This window comes from Dermacentor andersoni, chromosome 10 (genome assembly GCF_023375885.2).
Source record: "Dermacentor andersoni chromosome 10, qqDerAnde1_hic_scaffold, whole genome shotgun sequence".
In the NCBI taxonomy this organism is placed as follows: domain Eukaryota; kingdom Metazoa; phylum Arthropoda; class Arachnida; order Ixodida; family Ixodidae; genus Dermacentor; species Dermacentor andersoni.
In genome coordinates, this window is record NC_092823.1 from 41,150,112 (window position 1) to 41,174,103 (window position 23,992).

The 23,992-nt window shown below is 48.1% G+C and overlaps 1 protein-coding gene across 3 annotated transcripts in view; it reads right to left on the reverse strand.

Annotated features, from left to right (window-relative positions):
• The window catches only part of LOC126519178 (venom metalloproteinase antarease TserMP_A-like), a 65,362-nt gene that overhangs the window by 35,378 nt on the left and 5,992 nt on the right, over window positions 1–23,992 (reverse strand). Inside the window, exons 3-5 of one of the 3 annotated variants that reach the window (XM_050168793.3) lie at window positions 22,792–22,884; window positions 12,475–12,598; window positions 893–970 (exon numbers count right to left, since the gene is read on the reverse strand). In XM_050168793.3, coding sequence (XP_050024750.1) covers window positions 893–970; window positions 12,475–12,598; window positions 22,792–22,884 — 295 coding nt within the window. Of the gene's footprint in view, window positions 1–892; window positions 971–12,474; window positions 12,599–22,791; window positions 22,885–23,992 lie in introns of those variants that run through there. The other 2 variants (XM_050168794.3, XM_055065253.2) reach the window with 2 other exon arrangements.

The following is a 23,992-nucleotide window of genomic DNA, read 5'->3' on the forward strand; positions in this document are numbered from 1 at the left end:
ACCATGACCTTGCCAACGAAAGTGCTGAGCTCAAAAATGAATGAAAAGTGGGGGGAAAGCCAAACTGTCTAAACGAGAAGAAAGGGGGTTAACCGCGGGCCCCGATTGTCTAACTTTGTCTAAGCGGCATGTACCATACTCCGAACGACTTTATCGAGATAAAAGGACCCATCAAGAAAATGCGTGACCGCCGCGTTATCGGCAGGAACACGCTTGCACGTATGCGCTAACCTTCCCCGATTCCTTCCCACACGCGGCGCACACACACATACGAGCTTTATGTACGCGCCTGGAAATCCAACAGGAGGGCCCAAATCTCGGAGGCCATGCACCGAGATGTGTAGTTCACGGCACGCCGCTAGGCGGAGCAGCGCGTGCCGAGTGAAGCGCGAGAGAGGATCCCAGCTGCAGTACATGCGTGATACGCGACGCGCTTTCGCGTTGGCGCTACGGTGTGTTAATTGCTACGTTGCTGCAATGATAATCGCATTAACGTCGATAGTCATCCTCAGGTGATTTTTGCTGGAATTTTCAGCCCGCGAGTAAATATATTGTTACCAGCATGGGTGTACTGCAACATGTTTAACATAATGTTTGACTTAAGTAAACAATTTCTGTGGCTGCCAATTTCTTTGAATTGAAGTCCAACTACATTTGATGCGGTCCATGACGAATGGATAATGTAGTGTGTGGAAGCCTCTACTAGTGATAAATACCTAGATAAAGTTCGCGAACGAAACCTGTGCTTATTTACGTTTCAGGCTGAACTTATTAGTATTAGGCGGTTTTCTAAGCTACCCGAGTGTTCTTCAGTGCTTTGACGCGGATTATAACAAAAGGACAAATAGTCAAACATATGCAATTACCTAAAATTTACATCTCCGCGACTTACCGTTCGGATTTCTCCCGTTCCTTCTATTGTGTTGGTTGAGCCCACGTGAGCGTTGGTAAACTTGTGAGAGCGTCGGCTCTGCAAAAATAGATGCACATATTTGCTTCGCTGCGCAGTAGGCTGGAAGGTATAGAGTGTTCCCGAGTGACTAAATAACTATTGCAATTTGTGACCTCTAGGTAGCTTAACGACTGTGGTTAAACAAAGGGAAAATAATGAAACAGCAACTATCGATGTTGTTGCAGCCGCTGTAATCATGTGCAGATGATAGACATTAAAGCTTATTCACCTTCACGTACCTAGAGAGAACAGCAAACATATGTAATAAGCAACAGGCGCTATATACGTATACCAGTACGAAAAGGGCCGCATATGAGACAAGAAACAGGACTAGTGAGCAAGAATTTTGTACCACACGAAAGGGCAGTCGGTTGTTGCGTTGTCACTACCTTGAACGGAGGCATTTCTCACGTAGCATCGCTCTGTCTTTGCTTCCCTGACTATTTTTCGCCATAGTCAAGGCTAAAACTAAAACCAGTGAGGACAATATTTTAAATAAGGTGTGCGCCGGGAGGTGTTGAAGCCCACCTTTGGATTTATTTGACGTCTGCAAACACAGTGCCTAAGATAAGCAAGCCGGTATTGTACACGCTATGAGGAGGAAGACATTATCGACCTTACTCGTGGGGCAGTTTGCTATAGAGCAACGAGATGTCGCTTTCGGCTGCGCTCCACACGTTGCCTCAGCGTAAACGCACAAATACTCAACCAATACAGTTTCTGTCCCGCTACTCTGAGATCAGCTGTCGGACAGGCAACTGGGTGCTCGCTACTTACGCACCGAGAATCATTCCTGCTGCAAAAGGAAGAGCGGTGGCGGGAAGACGTCTGCAGTATTTGGCTACAACAATAGTGACTGTCACATTAAAAAAGACTTAATGTGTGTCAACAAGTTAACGGACCGCTGCACGTGCTGCGGGTACTTCGAGATGTACAGCTTCCCTCTGGGATAAAAAAATTTACTCCTCCACCTGCACCGTATCGCTAACCTTTGAAAGAAAGTGCTTCAGTCCCGGCCCGTCAGCAAGAGTGAGTTTTTCAAACGTTATCTGCACACATCCTCTCAAACTCACCTGAAAACTTACGCCCACTCTATCGACAACGTACCAAGAATATGTAAATGAATGCATACTTGAATGGATGCGCCGAAACATGGGTGACGGTGACTGAACCGACAGCGCACGCACGGATCTTCAAAGCTGAATGTTTCGCGACTACTGACAATGTAAGCAAGTGGCTCTCGATAGTACCGCTTGCTACCAGCTATTGAGAAGTACAGAACATCTGAGTTCCAAGCCCTGGTGAGCAGCAAGAACAAATGTATCGCAAGTGAGCACACCTCCGGGCGATGAGATAGGAAACAAAAATTCGAATAGCGACCGCACCGAGGAACTTTACTGAGTCAGAAACCTTACAAGCCGTTTGACAAATACAAGACGAAGAGTGAAACACACTGATCCTATTTTAATTGATAACTGTAAAATTTAGTCAGCTTTACATTTATATAGCCTCGCGTTTAGTACAAGCACCATGTGCGCTGGTGGCGCCGTTTGGACAAGATGTAATGAGCTTCAGAAGCGCTTACATGTCCTGCGAAGCTGTGGTCAAAGCTTCGCGTCGCTCGCCCAGTCACCATTTCAATTTCCGTGGAAACAGAGGTTGGCTTAACGGCACCGGGCCGTCGGCACATGTATTGTAAAGACGGCCAGGCCATGGAGACAGCTGAGGCAAACCACGGAGGCGTCATCACGTGATCTAATGGGGCGGCACCCGGAGATAGCCGTAAAAAGGTCTATATTGACACGTGTACTTATCTGGCGACCACATTTCGCCACCTAACAAATGTAATCGCACAGCGCGGGACGCGCCTGCATGTATCCGAAGTTTCTGGAAAGTTATCGATGCTTCTACCCGGCTGTCTGTTGTCGCCGAACGTTGTGTTATCTGATTTCATCGTGTGACACGAATGGTGTAGAACATTGTGGAAGACGCGCGGGTCCGAACGATTAGTCTGGAACATTCGACGACTGCTGTATAAAAGCCGACACGCTTGCCTCGCTGATCAGATTTCCGACGATCGCCGACTGTGTTCGCTGCTTTCGTTGTGCTATAAGTGTAGCCTGTTTTGTGGGCACAGGTTCGCCCAATAAAATCTAGTTTTGCCTTTCACAGTATTGCTACTGTGTTCTTAACGTCACCACCACGTGACATCTGGTGGAGGTGCTAGTGCGTTCATGTACCGAACGCCCCCGCAAAGCCGCGATCCAAGCCCGAAGCCCGAGGACAAAACCAACATCGCCCAAGACCAGCGTGCTAGCCGCAGACTTCAAGGACTGCCCCCAGAGCACGGACTTCAACCTGAGTCGACAAAGAAGATCGTGGTCAAAACAACCCCAATGGCTGCCCCAGCGTCCCCCGTTATCCTACAACAACCTCGGGACCCACCAACCTTCCATGGAGCAGCGACTGAAGACCCGGAATCATGGCTGGAGACCTACGAACGCATCGCGACGTTCAACAACTGGGACTCCGACGACAAGCTGCGGCATGTCTACTTCGCTTTAGAAGACGCCGCCAGAACTTGGTTTGAGAACAGGGAATCGACCTTGACAACGTGGGACCTGTTCCGTAGCGGCTTCCTGCGCACCTTTACAAGCGTCGTGCGCAAGGAAAGGGCTGAAGCTATGCTGGACGCCCGAGTGCAGCTACCAAACGAGAACGTTACCATCTTTACGGAAGAAATGAGCCGCCTATTCCGCCACGCCGACCCGGAAATGTCCGAGGAAAAGAAAGTCCGGCTACTGATGCGTGGTGTAAAGGAGGAACTTTTCGCCGGTATGGTACGAAGCCCACCGAAGACCGTCGACGAGTTTCTTCGCGAGGCCACTAGCATCGAGAAGACACTCGAGATGCGCAACCGGCAATTCGACCGCCGCACCAACTCTACAAACTATGCCGGCGTTCAATCGCTGGCCTCCGACGACCTGCGCGAGGCTATCAGGGCAGTCGTACGAGAGGAGCTCCAGAAGATCTTCCCGTCGTCGCAGCCTCAAGTGGCCTCGATCGCTGACATCGTCAAAGATGAGGTTCAGCGGTCGCTTGGGGTTCCGGAGGTGCAACCTCAATTACCGCAACCCCAGCCAGAAGCGATGACCTACGCCGCCGTCGCACGCCGTCAAGGTCCTCCTCCGCGACCGCGACAGCGCCCTGTAACGCCGCAATTCCGTCGACCACCCCCGCCGCCAGCACGCCCACCCGTCGCCCAGCGCAGCTACCCGAGGAAGACAGACGTATGGCGCGCTCCTGACCACCGCCCGCTGTGCTACCACTGCGGAGAAGCGGGTCACGTCTACCGACGATGTCCATACCGGGAGATGGGACTGCGAGGTTTCGCCGTCAACGCTCCGCGCCCGCAGCAAGGTGAACGCCCTCGCGATATCGCTGACTACCTCGCGGCTACTCAGTGGAGCTCTCGACGACCGTCGCGTTCGCCATCACCAGGCCGCTACCTGTCGCCGCAGCGCCGACCATTCACTGGCCCAGCCCGGGGCCGGTCAGCAAGCCCATATCCGGAAAACTAAAAGCAGCAACCGATGGAGGTGCGGTTGCTGTCCGTCGAACTGACGAAGACCCTCCGCCGCCGACGAAGACGCTGAAGAAACTACCTCGACAACATAACGACACGCCGCCGTCCCGACGAAGTCTGGAAAGAAAGAATGCGGCGACGAAAGACGACCTGACGACGTCACATACCAGCCACAGGTCAACGCGCCGCAGCCGTGATCCGACGCCAAGACCTAACTGCAACGCCAGACAAAGAACCACCGACCTCGAGGTGCTTCTGGACGGCCACGCAGTTGCCGCCTTAGTGGACACAGGGGCTGATTACTCCGTAATGAGTGGACACATCGCCGCCCAGTTGAAGAAAGTTAAGACCGCATGGGAAGGCCCTCAAATTCGGACCGCTGGAGGACACCTCATCACGCTGACTGGAATCTGCACGGCAAGAATAACCATTCATGACCGGACTTATCCTGCCACCTTCGTTATCCTGCAACAGTGTTCACGAGACGTCATTCTCGGCATGGACTTCCTGAACCAACACGGCGCAATCATCGACCTGAAGTCGCAGTCAGTAACGCTGTCGGAAGATCAAGCGATACCGTCGGAGAGCCCTCGTAGTCACCACGCCTTGAGTGTGCTCGAAGATCAAGTGAGCATCCCGCCTCGCTGCAGCATCGTTATTTCGGTCGGCACCGAAACACCCGCTGACGTAGAAGGCGTCATCGAAGGCGACCAACATCTACTGCTCGACCGTGAAATTTGCGTCGCAAGAGGGATCGCTCGACTCCACGGAGGAAACACGAAAGTGTTGCTGACAAACTTCAGCAAGGAGTTCAAGCACATCAACAAGGGCACGACGATCGCATACATCGAGGAAATTCAGGAAACCAGCGATGCCTTTGTCCTCTCGGATTCTGTTGCATCTACCCCGACGACCGTAGTTCCCGAGCCAGACTTCGACATAAATCCAAGTCTCCCTGTGATTAAGCAGCAACAGCTCAGAAGTCTGCTTCGACGATACAAAGACTGCTTTTCGACGTCATCGAGGATTCGACAAACACCAGTCGCAAAGCATCGCATAATAACCGAAGAGTGCGCTCGACCACTACGCCAGAGCCCTTACCGAGTTTCGACGCGAAAACGCGAAGCTATAAGACAACAAGTCGACGAAATGCTGCGCGACGACATCATCCAGCCGTCGAAAAGCCCGTGGGCCTCTCCTGTAGTCCTGGTAAAGAAAAAGGACGGAACCCTACGCTTCTGCGTCGATTATCGTCGACTGAACAAGATCACGAAGAAGGATGTGTACCCCCTTCCACGGATAGACGACGCATTGGATCGGCTCTGCAACGCTAAATACTTCTCGTCGATGGACCTCAAGTCTGGCTACTGGCAAATAGAAGTCGACGAGAGAGATCGCGAAAAGACTGCCTTCATCACGCCAGACGGCCTCTACGAGTTCAAGGTCATGCCATTCGGACTGTGCTCGGCGCCTGCAACGTTTCAGCGCGTCATGGACACGGTGTTAGCCGGACTGAAGTGGCAGACGTGCCTTGTTTACCTGGATGACGTCGTCGTCTTCGCCGGAAATTTCGACGATCACCTTAGGCGGCTCTCGACAGTGTTAGAAGCCATCAAGTTATCAGGGCTCACTCTGAAGACGGAAAAGTGCCGTTTCGCTTACGATGAGCTTTTGTTCCTAGGCCACGTGATCAGCAAATCAGGAGTACGCCCCGACCCACAGAAGACAGCTGCCATCGCAAAGTTCCCGCAGCCAACCGACAAGAAGGCAGTGCGCAGATTCCTTGGCATGTGTGCCTACTATAGGCGCTTTGTCAAGGACTTTTCACGCATCGCTGAGCCGCTGACAAAGCTAACTAAATGTGACGTCGAGTTCAAGTGGGAAACGCCGCAGGCCGGCGCATTTCAAGAACTCAAACGATGCATGCAGTCGCCGCCCGTACTTGCGCACTTCGACGAGCACGCCGATACCGAAATACACGCTGGCGCCAGTAGCCTAGGCCTCGGTGCCGTCCTAGTCCAGAGAAAAGATGGACATGAACACGTGATAGCTTACGCTAGCCGGTCGTTGTCAAAAGCGGAAGGCAATTATTCTACAACCGAAAAGGAATGCCTCGCCATCGTTTGGGCTACAGCGAAATTTCGCCCTTACCTCTATGGCAGGCCATTCAAAGTGGTCAGCGACCATCACGCGTTGTGTTGGCTAGCTAACTTAAAGGACCCTTCAGGATGGCTGGCGCGGTGGAGCCTCAGACTACAAGAATACGACATCACTGTAACATACAAGTCCGGAAGAAAACACTCAGATGCCGATTGCCTATCCCGCGCCCCCATTGACCCACCGCCGCAAGTTGACGAGGATGACGACGCCTTCCTTGGCATAATAAGCGCGGAAGACTTCGCCGAACAACAACGAGGGGACCCGGAGCTAAAAGCCCTAGTCGAGTATTTGGAAGGGCACACCGACGTTGTCCCTAGGGCATTTAAGCGTGGATTATCTTCGTTCACGCTTCAAAACAACCTACTCGTGAAGAACTTCTCACCAGTCCGCGCCAGCTACCTCCTTGTTGTACCGTCAGCGCTGCGTCCAGAGATACTGCACGCCCTACACGACGATCCAACCGCTGGGCACCTCGGATTCTCCCGTACGCTGTCGAGAATACAGGAAAGGTATTACTGGCCGCGTCTGACCACCGACGTCGCCCGTTACGTCAAGACATGCCGAGATTGTCAACGACGCAAGGCACCACCGACAAGGCCAGCTGGATTACTACAGCCGATCGAACCTCCTCGCCGACCATTCCAGCAGATTGGGATGGATTTGTTGGGGCCGTTTCCGATGTCAACATCCGGGAATAAGTGGATCGTCGTGGCGACGGACTATCTCACCCGCTTTGCTGAAACTAAAGCTCTACCAAAAGGCAGCGCAGCCGAAGTGGCGAAATTTTTCGTCGAAAACATTCTGCTGCGACATGGTGCCCCAGAAGTCCTCATCACCGACAGAGGAACGGCTTTTACAGCAGAGCTCACCCAAGCCATTCTGCAGTACAGCCAGACAAGCCACAGGAGGACAACTGCCTACCATCCGCAGACGAATGGTCTCACGGAGCGCCTGAACAAGACCCTCGCCGACATGCTAGCAATGTACGTCGACGTCGAACACAAGACGTGGGACGCGGTCCTGTCGTACGTAACCTTTGCGTACAACACGGCGGTGCAAGAAACAACACAGATCACGCCGTTCAAGCTGGTCTACGGCAGGAACCCGACGACGACGCTTGACGCCATGCTGCCGCACGTAACTGACGAAGAGAATGTTGACGTCGCTAGCTATCTCCAGCGCGCCGAAGAAGCCCGACAGCTCGCCCGCCTGTGAATCAAGAGCCAGCAGAGGACCGACAGCCGACACTACAACCTCCGACGACGCTTCGTCGAGTACCAGCCTGGCGACCGTGTTTGGGTCTGCACCCCGATACGCCGACGAGGACTCAGTGAGAAGCTACTCCGACGCTATTTCGGACCCTACAAGGTCATCCGACGTATTGGCGCTCTGGATTATGAGGTCGTGCCAGACGGCATTTCGCATTCACAGCGGCGCCGCGCACGATCTGAAGTGGTCCACGTGGTGCACCTTAAACCCTTTTACGGACGCTGACGAACTTCGTCATTTTTGTTCTTTTCTTTGCTACGAGTGCTTTTGTTTATTAACTTCGTTTGTTTGCAGCATCGGGTCGATGCTTTTTAAGAGGGGGGTATTGACACGTGTACTTATCTGGCGACCACGTTTCGCCACCTAACAAATGTAATCGCACAGCGCGGGACGCGCCTGCATGTATCCGAAGTTTCTGGAAAGTTATCGATGCTTCTACCCGGCTGTCTGTTGTCGCCGAACGTTGTGTTATCTGATTTCATCGTGTGACACGAATGGTTTAGAACATTGTGGAAGGCGCGCGGGTCCGAACGATTAGTCTGCAACATTCGACGACTGCTGTATAAAAGCCGACGCGCTTGCCTCGCTGATCAGATTTCCGACGATCGCCGACTGTGTTCGCTGCTTTCGTTGTGCTATAAGTGTAGCCTGTTTTGTGGGCACAGGTTCGCCCAATAAAATCTAGTTTTGCCTTTCACAGTATTGCTACTGTGTTCTTAACGTCACCACCACGTGACAATATGTGTAAACGATTGCCCAGTGTTTCTTGTGTTTTACTAACACTTGATTACAGCAACGCGGAATATTATATATATATATATATATATACACCATACTCTTCCTCTTAGAAATTAAATTTTGCACGCAACAAAAAAGCACATTCATGTAATCAGCTCATATTACGGTTTCAGAAAATAAAAGCTTACTAACGGGACAGCGTTACGGGCCTCATGTCGCTGAAAATCCGCCGTCGGACGTCGTATCGGCCAAAAATTTCAAACCACCCAAACCCAGGAATTTCCACGAGGCGCAAGGGAGCTACTGAACTAGTTAAATTTCTCAAGCTATGATAGGTAGAAAAATCGTAAAGTACAACTTACGCACAACCTTCAAACATGACAGCGTCAGATTGCAATTGGACTATACGAGAAAACATAATTCTGTTACACGAAAACTCAAACCCCTTTTTTCCAGCGTTTCTACTATACATAGACCAGCCTTTTGCACGCGCCGGCGTGTGAGTATCTTGCAGACCACGGAGCGGCGCCCCCGGTTCTTTGCAATTAAAGCCCCTCAATTTTTTAAAAGTAGCGCCATTCTTAGATCTTTCCGCCACCCCGCTCACCCTGGCGCCTTCTCCTCCACGCCTCCTGTCGCCCCAGCCTCCTCCGCTTCCCCATTGGCCAATTTGTGTCACGTGGAAGCAGGCGCCGTGCTTTTGTATATTTTTTCTTTCCGGCGCGGAGCAGGCGCCGTGCTTTTGTATATTTTTTTCTTTCTAGCGCGCGCCGACCTCCATTGTTGGGCCTGCGCGACGAAAGTACGGCAGGCGGACTGACGGAGTACGTTAGCGTAATAGAATGTGTAGGGCCGAGAACTTAATTGCGATGCCATGCTGCTACACCTTCGGTTGCCGCAACAAACACAGCGAGGGCAAAAAGTTTTTTGCTTTGCCGTCCGGTGGGCGCAACGCAAGAAGAAGTGTGGATTCGCAGGATCGGGCGGCCTGACTTCGAGGAAGTGGCAAAGAACGCACGGCTTAGTGAAGTAAGGGTCACGGCTACTCACAACCTCTTATTTCGAGCCTAGTTCACGCCTTCCGCTTCGACAAAATGTGTGTTCATGCTCTGCGTGGTTTTTAGCGCGTTGTTTGACTTTTTTTTCGAATGTGCTCTCTTTGTTTCATGTGGTTTCGTCTTGCGGTGAAATGCACGAACCTGCAGCTGGCCTGTGACATAAAAGCGACTTTATTCAGTGTGTGTTTTGAGCTCCACCAGAAGTTAACACATTCTCGACGCTTTTGAAGGCTCAATATGACTTACGATGCAGTCCTTTAGCTTCGAATGTACGCCCGCATGTATTGATTTGGTTTGTGGTGATTAACGTTTTTAACTTTCCGAAGCGACTAAAGCTAGGATGCAGGTCGTAGTGGATGGCTCCGGATAACTTTATCTATCTCGCCTGGGGATGTTTAACGTGCACTTTGATCGTAGAGTCGTACGCGGGCCTGTAAATTCCTCGTTGGCGTTTCAGAATACTCGCGCGGGCGCGCTAGCGCTGCTTTAGAAGTTGGCGCCTCGGCGCGATTGTATTTCTTCAATAAATTTTCTTTACTAGTTGTAACACTTTGTCATTATTTCGTATTATTAACGGCGCCTCCAGGGCACCAAAGCGGCAACGGGAACACCAAAGCTAGAACCAGGGCTCGATGGGGCTCGCCGAAGCCTATGCATGCCAAGGGGGTATAAGATCGTAGACAGCCAATTTTGTACGCGAACACTCCCTGCGACGCCTGCATTATTGTAATGTCACGTGCTCTTCAGAGGCCTCCGTTAGCCATTACATGTGCCCTCCTGGAGCAGTACTTGTAAAAAAAAAACAATATATCGTCACGATTACCAAAGCACCCCGCAATGAAAAAAACGGCCCTGTTGCCAGGCATTGCTGACCGCACACGGCCATTCCGGCTGTGTGCGGTCAGCAATCTCTCACGCACCGGCCGAACAAAAGTATCCTGCAGGTACGTAAATGAACCTACGAAACCACGTACATACTTTCACGTTGCCAACACCTGAAACTGGTAATTACGCGTGTGTTTGAGTACACCGCGTGCTTGCGTCGTGTTTCAGCAACACGAACTCTCAACGTCGCGCGCTTTACGCCTTAAAAATACGCCTTGAATAATGGTCCTTTTCTCTATTTCTTCCGCACTTCCAACACGAAATTCTAAAGGCCAGTTACCGACTGACGAAGAAAGATCTCGATTGAAAGAACTGCTCCGCAGGGCTCGAGCGAACTTTTCTGCGGATTTCCTCCCGTAGCGTGTTAGCCGTCGTCTGCTACGGCAGGCCCACCACCGGCGGCGCCACCATCGAGGCCGCGCCGAGCGGAGGAGGAGGGAAGTGATGGCGCTACTTTGGGAGATTGAGGGGCTTTATTTGCATTATCTCCAGATGGCGCTCGCCTCTCCCGCATCGCGGCCCACGCAAGAGGCCGCGTTTCTACTAGAAAGCCCGCCTTCGAGCATAGCGTTCGCGGCCAGCGTTTCCCGGTAAGCATTACAGTTACATACGCTCCAGTTTCCGGGAAGCGTGAGGAACAGTCAGGGATCTTTTCATGCTATCATCTTTTACTCTTAAGAGGAAGCTTTAGCTCGGGCGTTCCTATCTAAGTACATGGAAAATGAGAATTAGTTTCTCTCGGCAACCACTGCACCAATTTTGACAAGGTTTGATGCATCTAAAAGGAAAACTAAAAACCTAGTGACTGTTTGTTTCTAATTTTTAAGTTTGGTCGTAAATTTTTTATTAAAGATTGGCAAAAATCGAAAATTCTCAATAAATGAAGCTATAGAGTTTACAACTCTGTAACTCAACAACGAAGAATGATACTACAATGCTGTGAATTGCACCTAATAGTACATCTAAAGCGGACAAAATTGATATGTTACATATCAATATAAATCCAGGGAAAACACGAGGAAAGTGGGAGATGGAAATTCAAGACGATGAGCAAAAGTGAACGAGGTGAATGCAGGAGCCAACGTTTCGACAAGTGGCCTTGAAGAAGACAGTTCCACATGTCGAAACGTTGGCTCCTGCGTTCACCTTGTTCACTTTTGCTCATATCAATATAAAAAAATTCAGTAATATGGAAATACAGCTTTTGCAGAACCCTTGTAACCGACGTAACAAATTCGCGTAAGATGTAAAATGACATAAAATTTGTGCGCTTTAAATGATCTCAAGTATATCGTTTACAGAACCGCGATATCGGTTCTTGATGTAGAGCTATGAATTTGTAAACTTCGTGATTCTATCTTTTTCAAACGGTCGAATATTTGAAAGTCTTTTTAACAAAATTCAAGCCTGAATCGAAATACCGCTTCCAACAGTCACTAGAAGTTAATTTTCTCTCTCAAATGCGACAAATTTCATTAACATCGTTCCAGGGGTTATCTCAGAAAAACGTTTTTGCGTTTTACATGTATTTGAATAGGCCACGTCGGAGTTGGGTCGAGCTAAAGCTTCCTCTTAAGGGCGAAGCTTAAGCGTCCTCCATGTTTGTTTTTTTACCTCTCTCATTAACGTTTGAGATGAACTTCTACGGCTTTCAATCGCGTTTCTGGCCAGATTTCAATGTGACTGCTGAATGTTTCATAGATAACTTGAAGGGCGATCAAACTTTTCGGAATACGAAACATCTGGAACTGGGATATAGTTAAAACCACTTCTGCACCTTTCCCCCGAAAAAAAATGAGATGACTAACATGGAGAACGTCGCTTACCCTTGTCGATATACGTACCATGTCCCTCTTGTACTTTGTAGATCTTGTGCAGTATTTTACCATCTAACGAACGTTCGTCTTGTGGTAGAGGCTTTATTCTCAGTTCGTGGTTGATAATACCTTCCTGGTAGAATAGGAGCAAATATAACTCATTTACAGTCAAATACACAGCAAGCAAGATCTATTGATTCAGTGCTTTAAAGCACACCAAAGAAAAATGTAAGGTTATGTCGAAGTTTTACAGCAAAACTGTTAGCACCTAGTCGGTAGGAAGTTTTCGTGTACGCGTGCGCGGGACCCACACAAAGATGTGGGCCAATCCCGGAGACAGAGAGACTTGCGCTTAACGGCGGCCCTAGAGTAATGAGCACGTAGACTGCACTTCCGCACGCAAACGTGGACGCGTAGCGTATGTCGCTTGCAGTGGTGCTTTATTTTTAAAAGAGAGTGATGCGCTATCTTAGTCATACATCTTAAGCCTGCATATGAAATCGAATAAAAGTCATGACCATCTACTTAGCTGTGTAGGTGATCCCTGTTAGTGACGTTGGAGTGCTGGTGCACAAGCACTCCTTTGTTGTTGCAAGACATATGACAGAGTGCAGCTGTGAACCACTTCAGGAAACCAGCTTCGATATATCATGTGTCTGCATCACATAATTTCATGGCTGCGTGAGTGACCCCATTGGTTAACATGTAAAAGTGTTCATGATGTTTGCCATGCATTATCCACTTTATCGGAAAGTCAACCCTACCTTGGGACCTAAGCTGATGTTGCTTTTAGAGAAATTGTGGCTGCGAGCTTGCTTTCTGAGGGCCGGCTTTTGAGAATACAGAATGAGCTCAACACATTCAACGTCGGAAAAAGTTGTTGAGGATTTCAGACAGAGAATCTTCGAAGCCCTATTCGTTGTGTGGTGTTAATATTCTGGTGAAAGTTATTGATTGTTACGCTCATATGGTGCCCAAGCATTGTGGTAACAACTACTTCACTTGGAGTACACAGTAAGAATGTACTCCACACAAGATAGTAGCTTTATCATGCATTTTCAAAAGCTGGTTTCTTGTTCAGTTGAGATTTTCAAATGTTGCATCGTTTATTAGGCGTTGTTGCCCTGTGTTTTTCTACAGCTTCTTAGTTAAACATCTGAATAGTGAACACAACTTGACCTTTTGCTTGATTTTCTAGATTGTATGCCCTTGCTGCAAAACCGTTCAACTTCAAAGATACTTGCACCTTACTGAAAAATTATTTTGAAGCAGTCATAGCCACCAATAAGACGCACGACAGGATTATGAAAATTGTAACATAATTTTCTGATCTGCAGGGTGCCCCAACAATCATGCACGAAGATTTATAAATATGTAAGTGCCATGTAACTAGACAGAACCAAGGTAACGTTGTTTGCTACATAAAAGCGTTTTTTCAAGAAGCCCGCGAATACTCGTAAAGGGCCTTGAGCTAGTGGCCAGTCACACGCCAATTCTGTGTCGCAAAGCTACGAATACAACTTAACTGAGTTCTTTTAAGAAAAGAGAAGAAAGAGGGTTAACCGAGAGGCCCGATTTTTATTAGTCATATCATAAGAAGCAAACAAACACTGACACGAAGGACAACATAGGGGAAATTACTTGTGTTTAATAAATGAAATAAACGATAAATTAATGGAAATCAAAGTGAACGAAAAAACAACTTGCTGCAGGTTAGGAACGATCCCAAAACTGTCACATTATTTTAAGAAAAAGAGTTAGCTCAGAAAATTCTTCTTTTTTATGCAGCCCGTGGAGGCAAGATTTCTTAGACATGGTCATGGCCCTCAAAAAAGATGCCGAGGCCACAGCAGTTGACTGCAAAGGCCAAGACCACAAGCAGTTCCTCCAGTGACCATGAAAAGGTCCACTGAGGCATAAGTCTCATTCGGTGCCACCACCTTTCTCCTGCAGCCGTTCTACCTACTTAGCTAACCGGGTGGGTCAAAGATGGCAAAGGAAAAAAAGGATCAACAGCTTCAAACATAGAACTTGCTGAAGCTCATGAGTGTGAAATTCTTCTCTTATCATTTATCAAAAAAACGGGAAATAAGTAGGCGGTATGGTCTTCATATGGACACCTCTTTCCCGCAGAGAATCAGCAGTGAAAAAAGCAGCTCATGAAGGCTTCAACATCGTCCAAGATGACTTTGCGTAGATAGGATAATTATTATGAACGTTTCTGGTGAAGGTAGGGATAGTAGACTGAATAATCAAATAGTTTAGATGTAGATTAGAAGAAACATTTCATTCCACTGCCAGAATTTTAAATCAACCCAATAATTCTTGTTCGATAGTCTATGTGTGTCGAGCGACAGTGCTTCCTGATACAGTGCTTCTTGATGCTTGCTTCTTGCTGACATCATTCTTATGCTGCATAATTCACCTGTTTAAATTTCCTGTTTCTCCCACACAATGGATGGATGGATGGATGCAGAACTTTAATAAGGTCCTGAGGTACGCGACTCAGCGCGCTGCGGGCCGCTCCCACGTTGGGACAGTCAGGCCTTGCCCGACCGCCGCATCGTGGGCCCTCTGGACAGCCCATAGTTGCGCCCCGGCATCGGGGCTCTTGATAGCGGAGAGCCACTTGTCTTCATTGATTTCTTCTGTGCCTCGTAACGAGGGGCAACGCCAGAGCATATGGTCTAGGCTAGCGATGTCATTGCAGTGCCTGCAAGAACTAGTGGCATAGGTGTCGGGATAAATTTTGTGAAATAAAGCCGGGTTGGGATATGAGCCTGTTTGCAATAATCTGAGGGTCAATGCCTGCGCTCTGTTTAACTTCTTGTGTGGAAGGGGAAAGTCTCTCCTGCCGAGATAAAAGTGCTGCGCAATTTCGTTGTATGTGGTCGGTTGATCTCTGTTCTCCACCACTGCGGGCCGGCGTTGGAGTTCTCCATGGTCGCGGAAAGAGAGACCTCGCGCCTTGGAGTGGGCCAGCTCGTTGAGGTTTGTGGGGCCTCCCATGATGGATCCCATGTGAGCGGGGAACCACGTGAGAGTGTGGGTGGCGATGCTTTTGCCGTCGAGGATGCGACAGGCTTCCTTACACACGGCACCAACGCTGAAGGCGCGGATGGCTGCCCTGGAGTCGCTAAAGATATTGGCATGTCCGTCGTTCAGGAGGGCCAAGGCAATGGCCACTTGCTCGGCCGCATGCGACGACGTGCTTCGTACCGAAGCGGCGTTAACGGTCGAACCCCTGTGGTTGATTGACACTACCGCGAAATTGTTGCTGTTGCCATACTGGGCCGCGTCAACGAAGCAGCAGCCGCGAGAGAGTTCTGTTGCGCGGCGTAGGAGCGCCACCGCTCTGGCCTTCCTTCTTTGTACGTTGCGCTGGGGATGCATATTGCGTGGGGCGGGCGATATGATGATGTTATCTTTCTGCTCTTTTGGAAGGCCCTGGTAGGCGTTTTCGACAGTGGCCGGGGGGACGCCCATCTCAGTTAGGAGTCGTCTGCCCGCCCTGGTGCCGGAGAGCCTGAGAATCTGTGCCCTTTCTTGTGCTTCTGCAATCTCTTCCAGGGTATTATGAATACCCAACTGCAGGAGTCGGTCGGTGCGTGTGTAGTTTGGTAGCCCGAGCGCGCTCTTGATCCCCCTCCTTATCATGGCATTTAGCTTGTCTCGCTCGGCCCTCTTCCAGACGTGCATGGCCGCTACGTACGTAAAATGGCACAGCAAGAAAGCGTGTACTAGCCTTAACAGATTCTCTTCGCTCAGGCCTCTCCTTCTGTTAGCTACCCGCCTGATTAGACCGATGACGCTATCCGTCTTTTTAGCTAGTTTGTGAATGGTGATGCTATTCGTGCCCGCCCCTTCGAGTGTCATTCCCAAGATTCGAATGGACGCGACTTTGGGAATGGGATCTCCGCAATTGGTGTAGAGATTAATGTCAATTTCAGTGGGGGGTTTCCAGTTCTGTGGCTTGCGGCCCTTTCTACTTGGGCTGTAGAGAAGGAGCTCCGATTTCTTTGGGGAGCACCGGAGTCCCGTGCCGGTTAGAAAGCGCTCTGTAGTGTCGACAGCTTCCTGGAGAGTGGCTTCGACTTGTCCGTCACTGCCACCCGCGCACCAGACAGTGATGTCGTCCGCGTAGATCGTGTGACCGATGCCCTGGACCTGGCCTAGATACCTTGAGAGGTCGACCATTGCGATGTTGAAGAGGAGTGGTGAGATGACTGACCCCTGGGGGGTGCCTCTTCTGCTCAGCTCCATTTTCTCCGATTCCAAATCTCCAGCCTTGAGGATGGCGCATCGGTCGCTCAAGAAAGATCTGACGAAGGCATGGAAGGACGAGCCCAGGTCGAGCTTGGAGATGGCGACGAGGACGAACTCGTGACGGATGTTATCAAAGGCCTTCTCCAGGTCCAAACCAAGGATGGCTCTCGTGTCCCGAGTGCAGCGTTCCAGGATTTGGATCTTGATAAGCTTCATGGCGTCCTGGGTGGAGAGGCCTGGCCTGAAGCCTATCATGTTGTGAGGGAAAAGGTCGTTGGACTCGATATACTCGGCAATTCTGTTATGGATGGCGTGCTCGGCCACCTTTCCTACACATGACGTCAGTGAGATTGGGCGGAGGTTGCCCAGGCTCGGCGGTTTACCGGGCTTTGGGATTAGTATGACCTTCGCCAACTTCCATTCTTCAGGTACAATTCCCTGCTCCCAAATCCGATTTATCTCATCTGTAAGAAACTCGATCGATGCGTCCTCTAGGTTTCTGAGAGCCTTGTTGTTAATGTGATCCGGGCCGGGTGCTGACCTACCATTGAGGTCGTGTAGGGCGCGGCGGATTTCACTGATTTTGAAAGGCTCGTCCAGCGCGGAGTTCGGCTTCCCTTTGTATACTGGGTATGCCGCCTCATCGGCCACAGTTTTGAGCGGCAGGTACTTCTTAGCCAAGATCTCCAGCATGTCCTTTTCCGAAGACGACTTCTTGGCTTCGTGGAGTGCTTTAGCGAGGACAGTTCTCTGGTTTGACTTGGTGCCGGAGTCGTCGAGCAAGTGTTTGAGAAGATTCCACTTCCCTGCCGTGCGCATCTGCCCGTCGATTGAATTGCAAATTTCGTCCCATTGCTGCCTAGACAGGGCTTGGCAGTGCTCGTCGATCTGCTTGTTGATCTCGGCTATCTTTTTTCTGAGCTTGCGATTCAAGCGTTGGCTTTTCCACCTCTCGAGAAGTGATTGCTTAGCCTCGAGAAGGTGTGCTAGCCTACTATCCATTTTGTCTGTCTGTAGATCCGTCTCTATGGTTTTGGTGGTGGAGCAGACATCTTGCCGAATTAGTGCGCACCACTGGACGAGACTCTCCGGCTTTTCTCCACGGGCGGCGCGGGCCTTGCGAACCTCACGGAATTTGTCCCAGTCAGGCACCGAGAATGCCTTCTTTCTTTTCTGCTCCACTTGTAAGCTGGTGACCGTGATGTAGTGATCACTACCGAGGTCTATGAGCAGATTCGACCACATGGCTGAGACAGCGTTTTTAACAAAGGCGAGATCCGGGACAGCGTCCCTGGTCGAGGAGGTGCCCCGTCTGGTGGGAAAGGCTGGGTCCGTCAATAGAGAGAGTCCCGCATCTCCCGCCTCCTGCCACAAACTTCTACCCTTGACCGTGTCGTGCGTGTAGTTCCACGCGTGAAAGGGGGCGTTGAAATCGCCGGCCACAACCAGGGGAGAGTTTCCGGCGAGTTTCGTTGCCCTAGTGATGATGGTTTTGAAACGTTGTCTGTGATCGCTCGGGCTGCTATATACGTTAAGTATAAAAATGCTAGAGATATTGGATTGGCTTGGGATGACTTGTAGATGATTTCCGGAAACTTGCTGATGAAATTAGAGGGCGGCATGCACCCCAGGCTAATATATGCATTCAAGAGCCTTGTTTCTTGCAAATGCTCAAGATATACTCCGGCTAGCCAAGTTCTTGGTATCATCCAAAAGGTTATTTGCGAATACGATATTTGCCTAAATTTGGAAAACAGTCCATCTAAAACATGTCAAGCGATATCGCTGACATGTACACACATTCCAACTGAAATAAATAAAAATAAATATAGCACGAAAAACAATAATCATTGGAATGATGCCATTTTTCAGTAGAATAAAATCTGTCTTCCGATCTAAATCTGGAGTTCTTCATAATTCAGACGACTCATGAGGGTTGCGACGTGAAATATACATGTTCTATTTATTCCTCATATATTTACTATAAGACCCGATGGTGCTTAAACAGCAGTGAAAGAACTGAGATCACAGTACCTAATACTTTATATTGCTCCAGAAATCAGTTTCTCTGCCGACCGCAGCATCGCACACTAAAAATTTTTGACAACAAATGTGAGAAAGAAGGCACATAACACTTAGGGTGGTGCTATTCGCTTTGACTGTTTGGGAATGAAGATCATAGTGTACTTGTTATGGCCCTACATGTCACTACCTTTAAACAACAAAAAGGGAGGTTTTGAATTTTGCAAAACTGCATGGAGGCCTAATTTATAAACCTTCACAAGTGATACTAAGTGTACTCTCCACAGCTTTGGGCTATACATGTGCACTAGTTTACACAGAACACACTCTTCACCTAGTCACGGCCCAGGTGGCGATTCAGGTTCTTCAAAGGTATTCCATTGTATGGGATGGCACATTGTGCTTCACTTATTTGCAGAACATTGCATTTCAATTTTGTCATATTGGACAATTTATTAGAAAGTTTTACCTTCCCTAAATTTATTACACCTGTGTACCAGCGAACCAGTACAGCAGCTTGCAGTAACTACAGCTTGTGGAAAAACAATTGTAACTGTCATGTTATATGTAACTGCTAGTGCACAGGCATTGGCAACAGCAATGGTTAAAGTACACTAGCTTCTTCTACTCAGAAGTATGCATCCTCCACCAGAAAATGAAATTTTTTTCCTCTTCCTCCTCTACCAGATTGGAATGTGAAGCGGGGTGTAATTTGTAGGGCATACTCTTGCGTAACATACCTAAGCATTTCTCCTTGTCTGCACCACAGATCATTGTTGCTGCGACAGTAAAAGCAGGGTGTCTGTTTACAGCATCCAGAGAACAGTCAGTGAATCTCTAACGAGCAGTAAACTTCATGAATGATCGAATAATTTTTAGTCATTTTCAGCAAATCTAGCACCCTTTGCCTTCCACTGTGGTGTTTTCGAAACTGTAAGGTTCTCACGTCACAACAAGGTTTGACGCAGGATGATATTTTGCATGAAAAAGTGCACTTCTGCACACAACAGCTGATCGGCAACGTTCTGCTGCACAGAATATCATGAGCTTTCGTATGCATTGGTCACCATCTCTCAAACCGGCTGCTCCTTTGTTAGCTGTAATGTTGCATTAATGCAAAGCACATTTGATGTTCTAAGAAAAATAATTGTGCCATCCGATCACCTAATTCTCCTCATTGATGCCTAGTGTTATAATAGCATGACCGACACCATGAGAGTCACTGTGGTGTATAATTGTGTGTATGGTGGTGTGAGGGGGAGGGGTACAATAAATTTAGCAAATTTTCCGGATGACTTCAATCACCATTGTGGAATGCTGTTTGTTTCTTTCACTCATTGTTACAAAACTTCACTTTGGTTGTGACAACAAGTATAATATAGTTTGCTAGCGCTCCTGCCAACATAAACAATGCGTAGGCATCTGTGTTTAAATAAAGGGCCAGCTAATGGTTTGCCAGGAGCTAAGGTCGATTTAGACCATTAAATTTTGAACTTACACCTGCGCCTATTACTGCTGAATGAATGCCCACCCAGGAGAACTGCGCATGCATTTTCTTCCATTATAATAAGGCTAAATCTTTGAACAGCATTTGAATTTCAACATGTTTAAAAAATGACACATTTCCCTGTTCAAGTAAGACAAAAGTTCCACAGGAAGAAAGAAACCTGATGCGAAAAACAGTGGCATGAATATAAACAGCGCTCAATGTTTCTCAATCTTGCATTTGGCTATCATATTGCCCATCCCATTTTTTTTTTTCACAGGCAGTTCTTTACTGTTTTATGGTCATACCCCGTTCAATCTTTATGTCCTTATTTTTTTATATTTGGTCAATATATTCTTTTCTTCATCGATTTGCAACAAAATTTGTATTCATGAATGTGCCTTCATTTACCATTTACACCGATCTTAAGCAGGTGCATCTTGATAAAAAATTTATTTTCCCTAATACTTCGTTGTTTTTTTTTCCAAATGTGCAAACAGTCTATCTTAATTCCTATTTTGACTTCTTGGAGGACTAAGTCTACTGCATTAATGATCGCTTACATGTGTACATCGTTTGCTGATTCGGCCATCTCTACTCTTTGCAAGAACTGACAGCAGTGCCCATACCCGCTCTATCACGATCACCGCTGCTAAGCACACCCTTCCTGCCTTTATTTTAACACTTTGGCTTCTCTTGACATATTATATGCCCCAGCTTCTCCCCAAATGAGGGTAGAGACCAGTGAACAATGCACAAAAACGCTGCCAAGGAAAACATTTGCTACCCTGATGAGAAGCGCCTTTGTTGAAATGACGGCTACAGGAACATTCGTTGTTCCAACAATGCTGGTGTAACTACATGTTTTCTAATACAGAAGTTACTGCTTTGTTGTGTTCCGTGATTATCTTTTATTGCCGCTTTCTTTAGGATGGGAATTCCCGAATACTATTTGTTTCTCCTAACAGCAGCAAGTTTATTCTTACAAGGCGTTTGGGGTCAAGAACAACTTTCACCAGGAAAAAGTGCAAAACGAAAGATTGAAGAAAATAAAGTTGCTTCTGTGATCTAAAGAACTTGAGGACTGAAAATTTGTACCTTTTTGTATATATGCTATATGCAATGCATTCATATCACAAAGCGCAAATCGTTTTATCTTTTCAGCTATGCCAGTGTGCTAGCAAGACAGTTTTCTCAATGGTGACCGGCTGCTTTGGCTATGAGCTGCCTTCATGGCATTTGCATTAAAGGGTATGTGCTATCGTGGACAAGAATACCCTGGTAGCGCGAGCGTCGATCAAATTGCATCTTTGCGTTCAAGACCGCTGGAAACTGGATCACGTATGTACATCCCGAACGCAGATGTTAGCGCGGCTGATTCCAGCAGGTAGAGCACCAATAAATATGGTCCACGCTCACGCGTCCTGGGCAAATTTGTCCCCGATGGTACATTCACCAAACGATGTATATGCTCTGTAAGACGAAATACGGGAAGCACCTGTACTTTAACGGATATAGTACAGATTCAGCATATGGAGTCTTTCTTTTTGTTGAATACGGGAAGCCTCTGCACTTTGACGGTTATAGTACAGGCAGCATACAGTGTGTTGCGTTTTCTGAATACAAAAAGCACCTGTACGTTTACGGTTACAGTACATGTTGAGCATACAGAGTCTTCGGCTTTCTAGATGCGAAAGCACTCGTATTTTGTGTTACGGTCTCTCTTTTACGGCTGCCCGTTCTACAGAAATCACCGTTCTTTATTTACGGAAAAGCGTTTGGTCATACTACCATCAGATTCGCCGTAAAATGAGGAATTTTTTTTACAGTGTACGCATGAGCCCTGCTGCCTACCCCCGAATACACTTCACATCACGCGAGTGTCGTCAGTGATCACGGTCATCGAGTGGACCATGTTCTCGTGTGTTAAGACATCTGAGATGGTGCGTACTTAGAAAGCGAATGTTGCTGTAACTTGCACTGCGTATAGAATTACATGGCTTACTTCGTGCTATATTGATGCATCCTTCGGGCAAAACGGGGACTTCAGCTATTAGACTAATATACGAGACGGATGCTACTAGTTGATTGACCTACTGGAAGGTTTCGAACGCTTGACCTACTGGAAGATTTCGAACGCGTGAGGTATACGTTTGTACTTTCACTCCTCGGTAAACACGGAGAAACGCGACATCACATCTTACCGTATGAAGCCCACACATAATAAAGCCAAGCAATGCTTCAGAAAAACTCTTTGTGACAATACTTGAAGTGTGTAGATCACAACCTAAGGTGAATTGAAAAAAAGCCTTTCCTGCAGTGGGAGCCAAAACCACAACCTATGTTGCGATGTTACTGAAGGTATCTCTTATGGCGTCTGGAAAGGCGTATCAAATATTGCGCGCCTATAGGATAGGACGACGCCATACACTAGAGGGTTTAGGTATATGTTACCCAATATGTTACTGCTATTGTTATGGAATATGGGAGCAATACATTAACCATATTGCTCAGTGAGTATAGCCAGACTAGTTGCATCAGGAAGGACTTACGACTTGCACAACGCCTTCCCTCTGGCGTAGGACGACAGAGGATTGATGGCGCACGTCCTGGTACAGAACCTCTTGAATAGCTGAGGTGTCAACCTGCGTATACACGTCATTTTTGGAGTTCTCTGTCAGTAGAAAATGTATGATCCTTTGTTTGATGCTTCTGGTGTATTCCGTGCTAAAAATGTCACTTCTATTTTGTAGCTCCGCAGTAAAATTTTTGTTTTGCTTAAGTTGCGTTGTACGTGTCCTTATGATCTGCTGCTTCACCCTAATCCTAATTTCTACACAATTTAGGCCTAATTTTTATAGCACTAAATGGTCCATTTTCGTAGTAAATATATGAAGAGTTCTAAGAACAGATTATGCATGCATTTTCATAATTCAAAGTCCTATTCACAACACTTACAGAAGAATCACGGATATCGTACAATATCCAGTTCATTTGCAAGAAACATTAAGGAAAAGAAACTAAATTGTGTTACTAGCATAAATGTTTGTATAGGAACGATCAATTGGTAAACATTCTTCGTAGCAGGGGCTGTTCACGGGAGTGCGCCGGCACACCGTATCTATGGCCCTTGCATATCTTCAAGGTACTTGACGCTTTTCTGGGCTATGGGCGTGTAACGTGAGTAAAAGAAACACACTAAATGAGGAATAAAAGGACTCCCGTACAGAACGCCATTTTACACTAGAGAAGAATTCGTGGCGCAGAATTGAGTAGTGATCTTTTTTATTTCGTAACTTCAAAGGGCCCCTAAAATTCAGCGACGATTACGATACTCCCTAATTCGAAATTTGAGCGCAACTCTACACGTGTTTCCAATTCGCGATATATTGACTGTCGGGGGCAATATGTCTCGTGCGGCACATTGTCTCGTGCGGCAAATGCAGTGACGAGTGACACCAACTGCCTCACATATCGGGAGATCGCGAGAGGGAGCGCGTGGCCGACGCGCGGTCGCGATTCACAGCAGCCGCTGCAGCCAGACCTCTGCTCATGCAGCGCTTTGTTTCCCTATATGATATCGGTTGACGCGCTCGCAGCATGCCATTGGTGAACAGACGACGGCATGCTACCTTGGCGCCATCTCGTAGCGGTCATCGTCGAACAGGCTCTCTTGCGCGGCACTACGCTTTCCTTCGCACGCTTTTGCCATACTCTCCTCCTCCGCTTTCCACGTCATGCTTTCACTGTAGC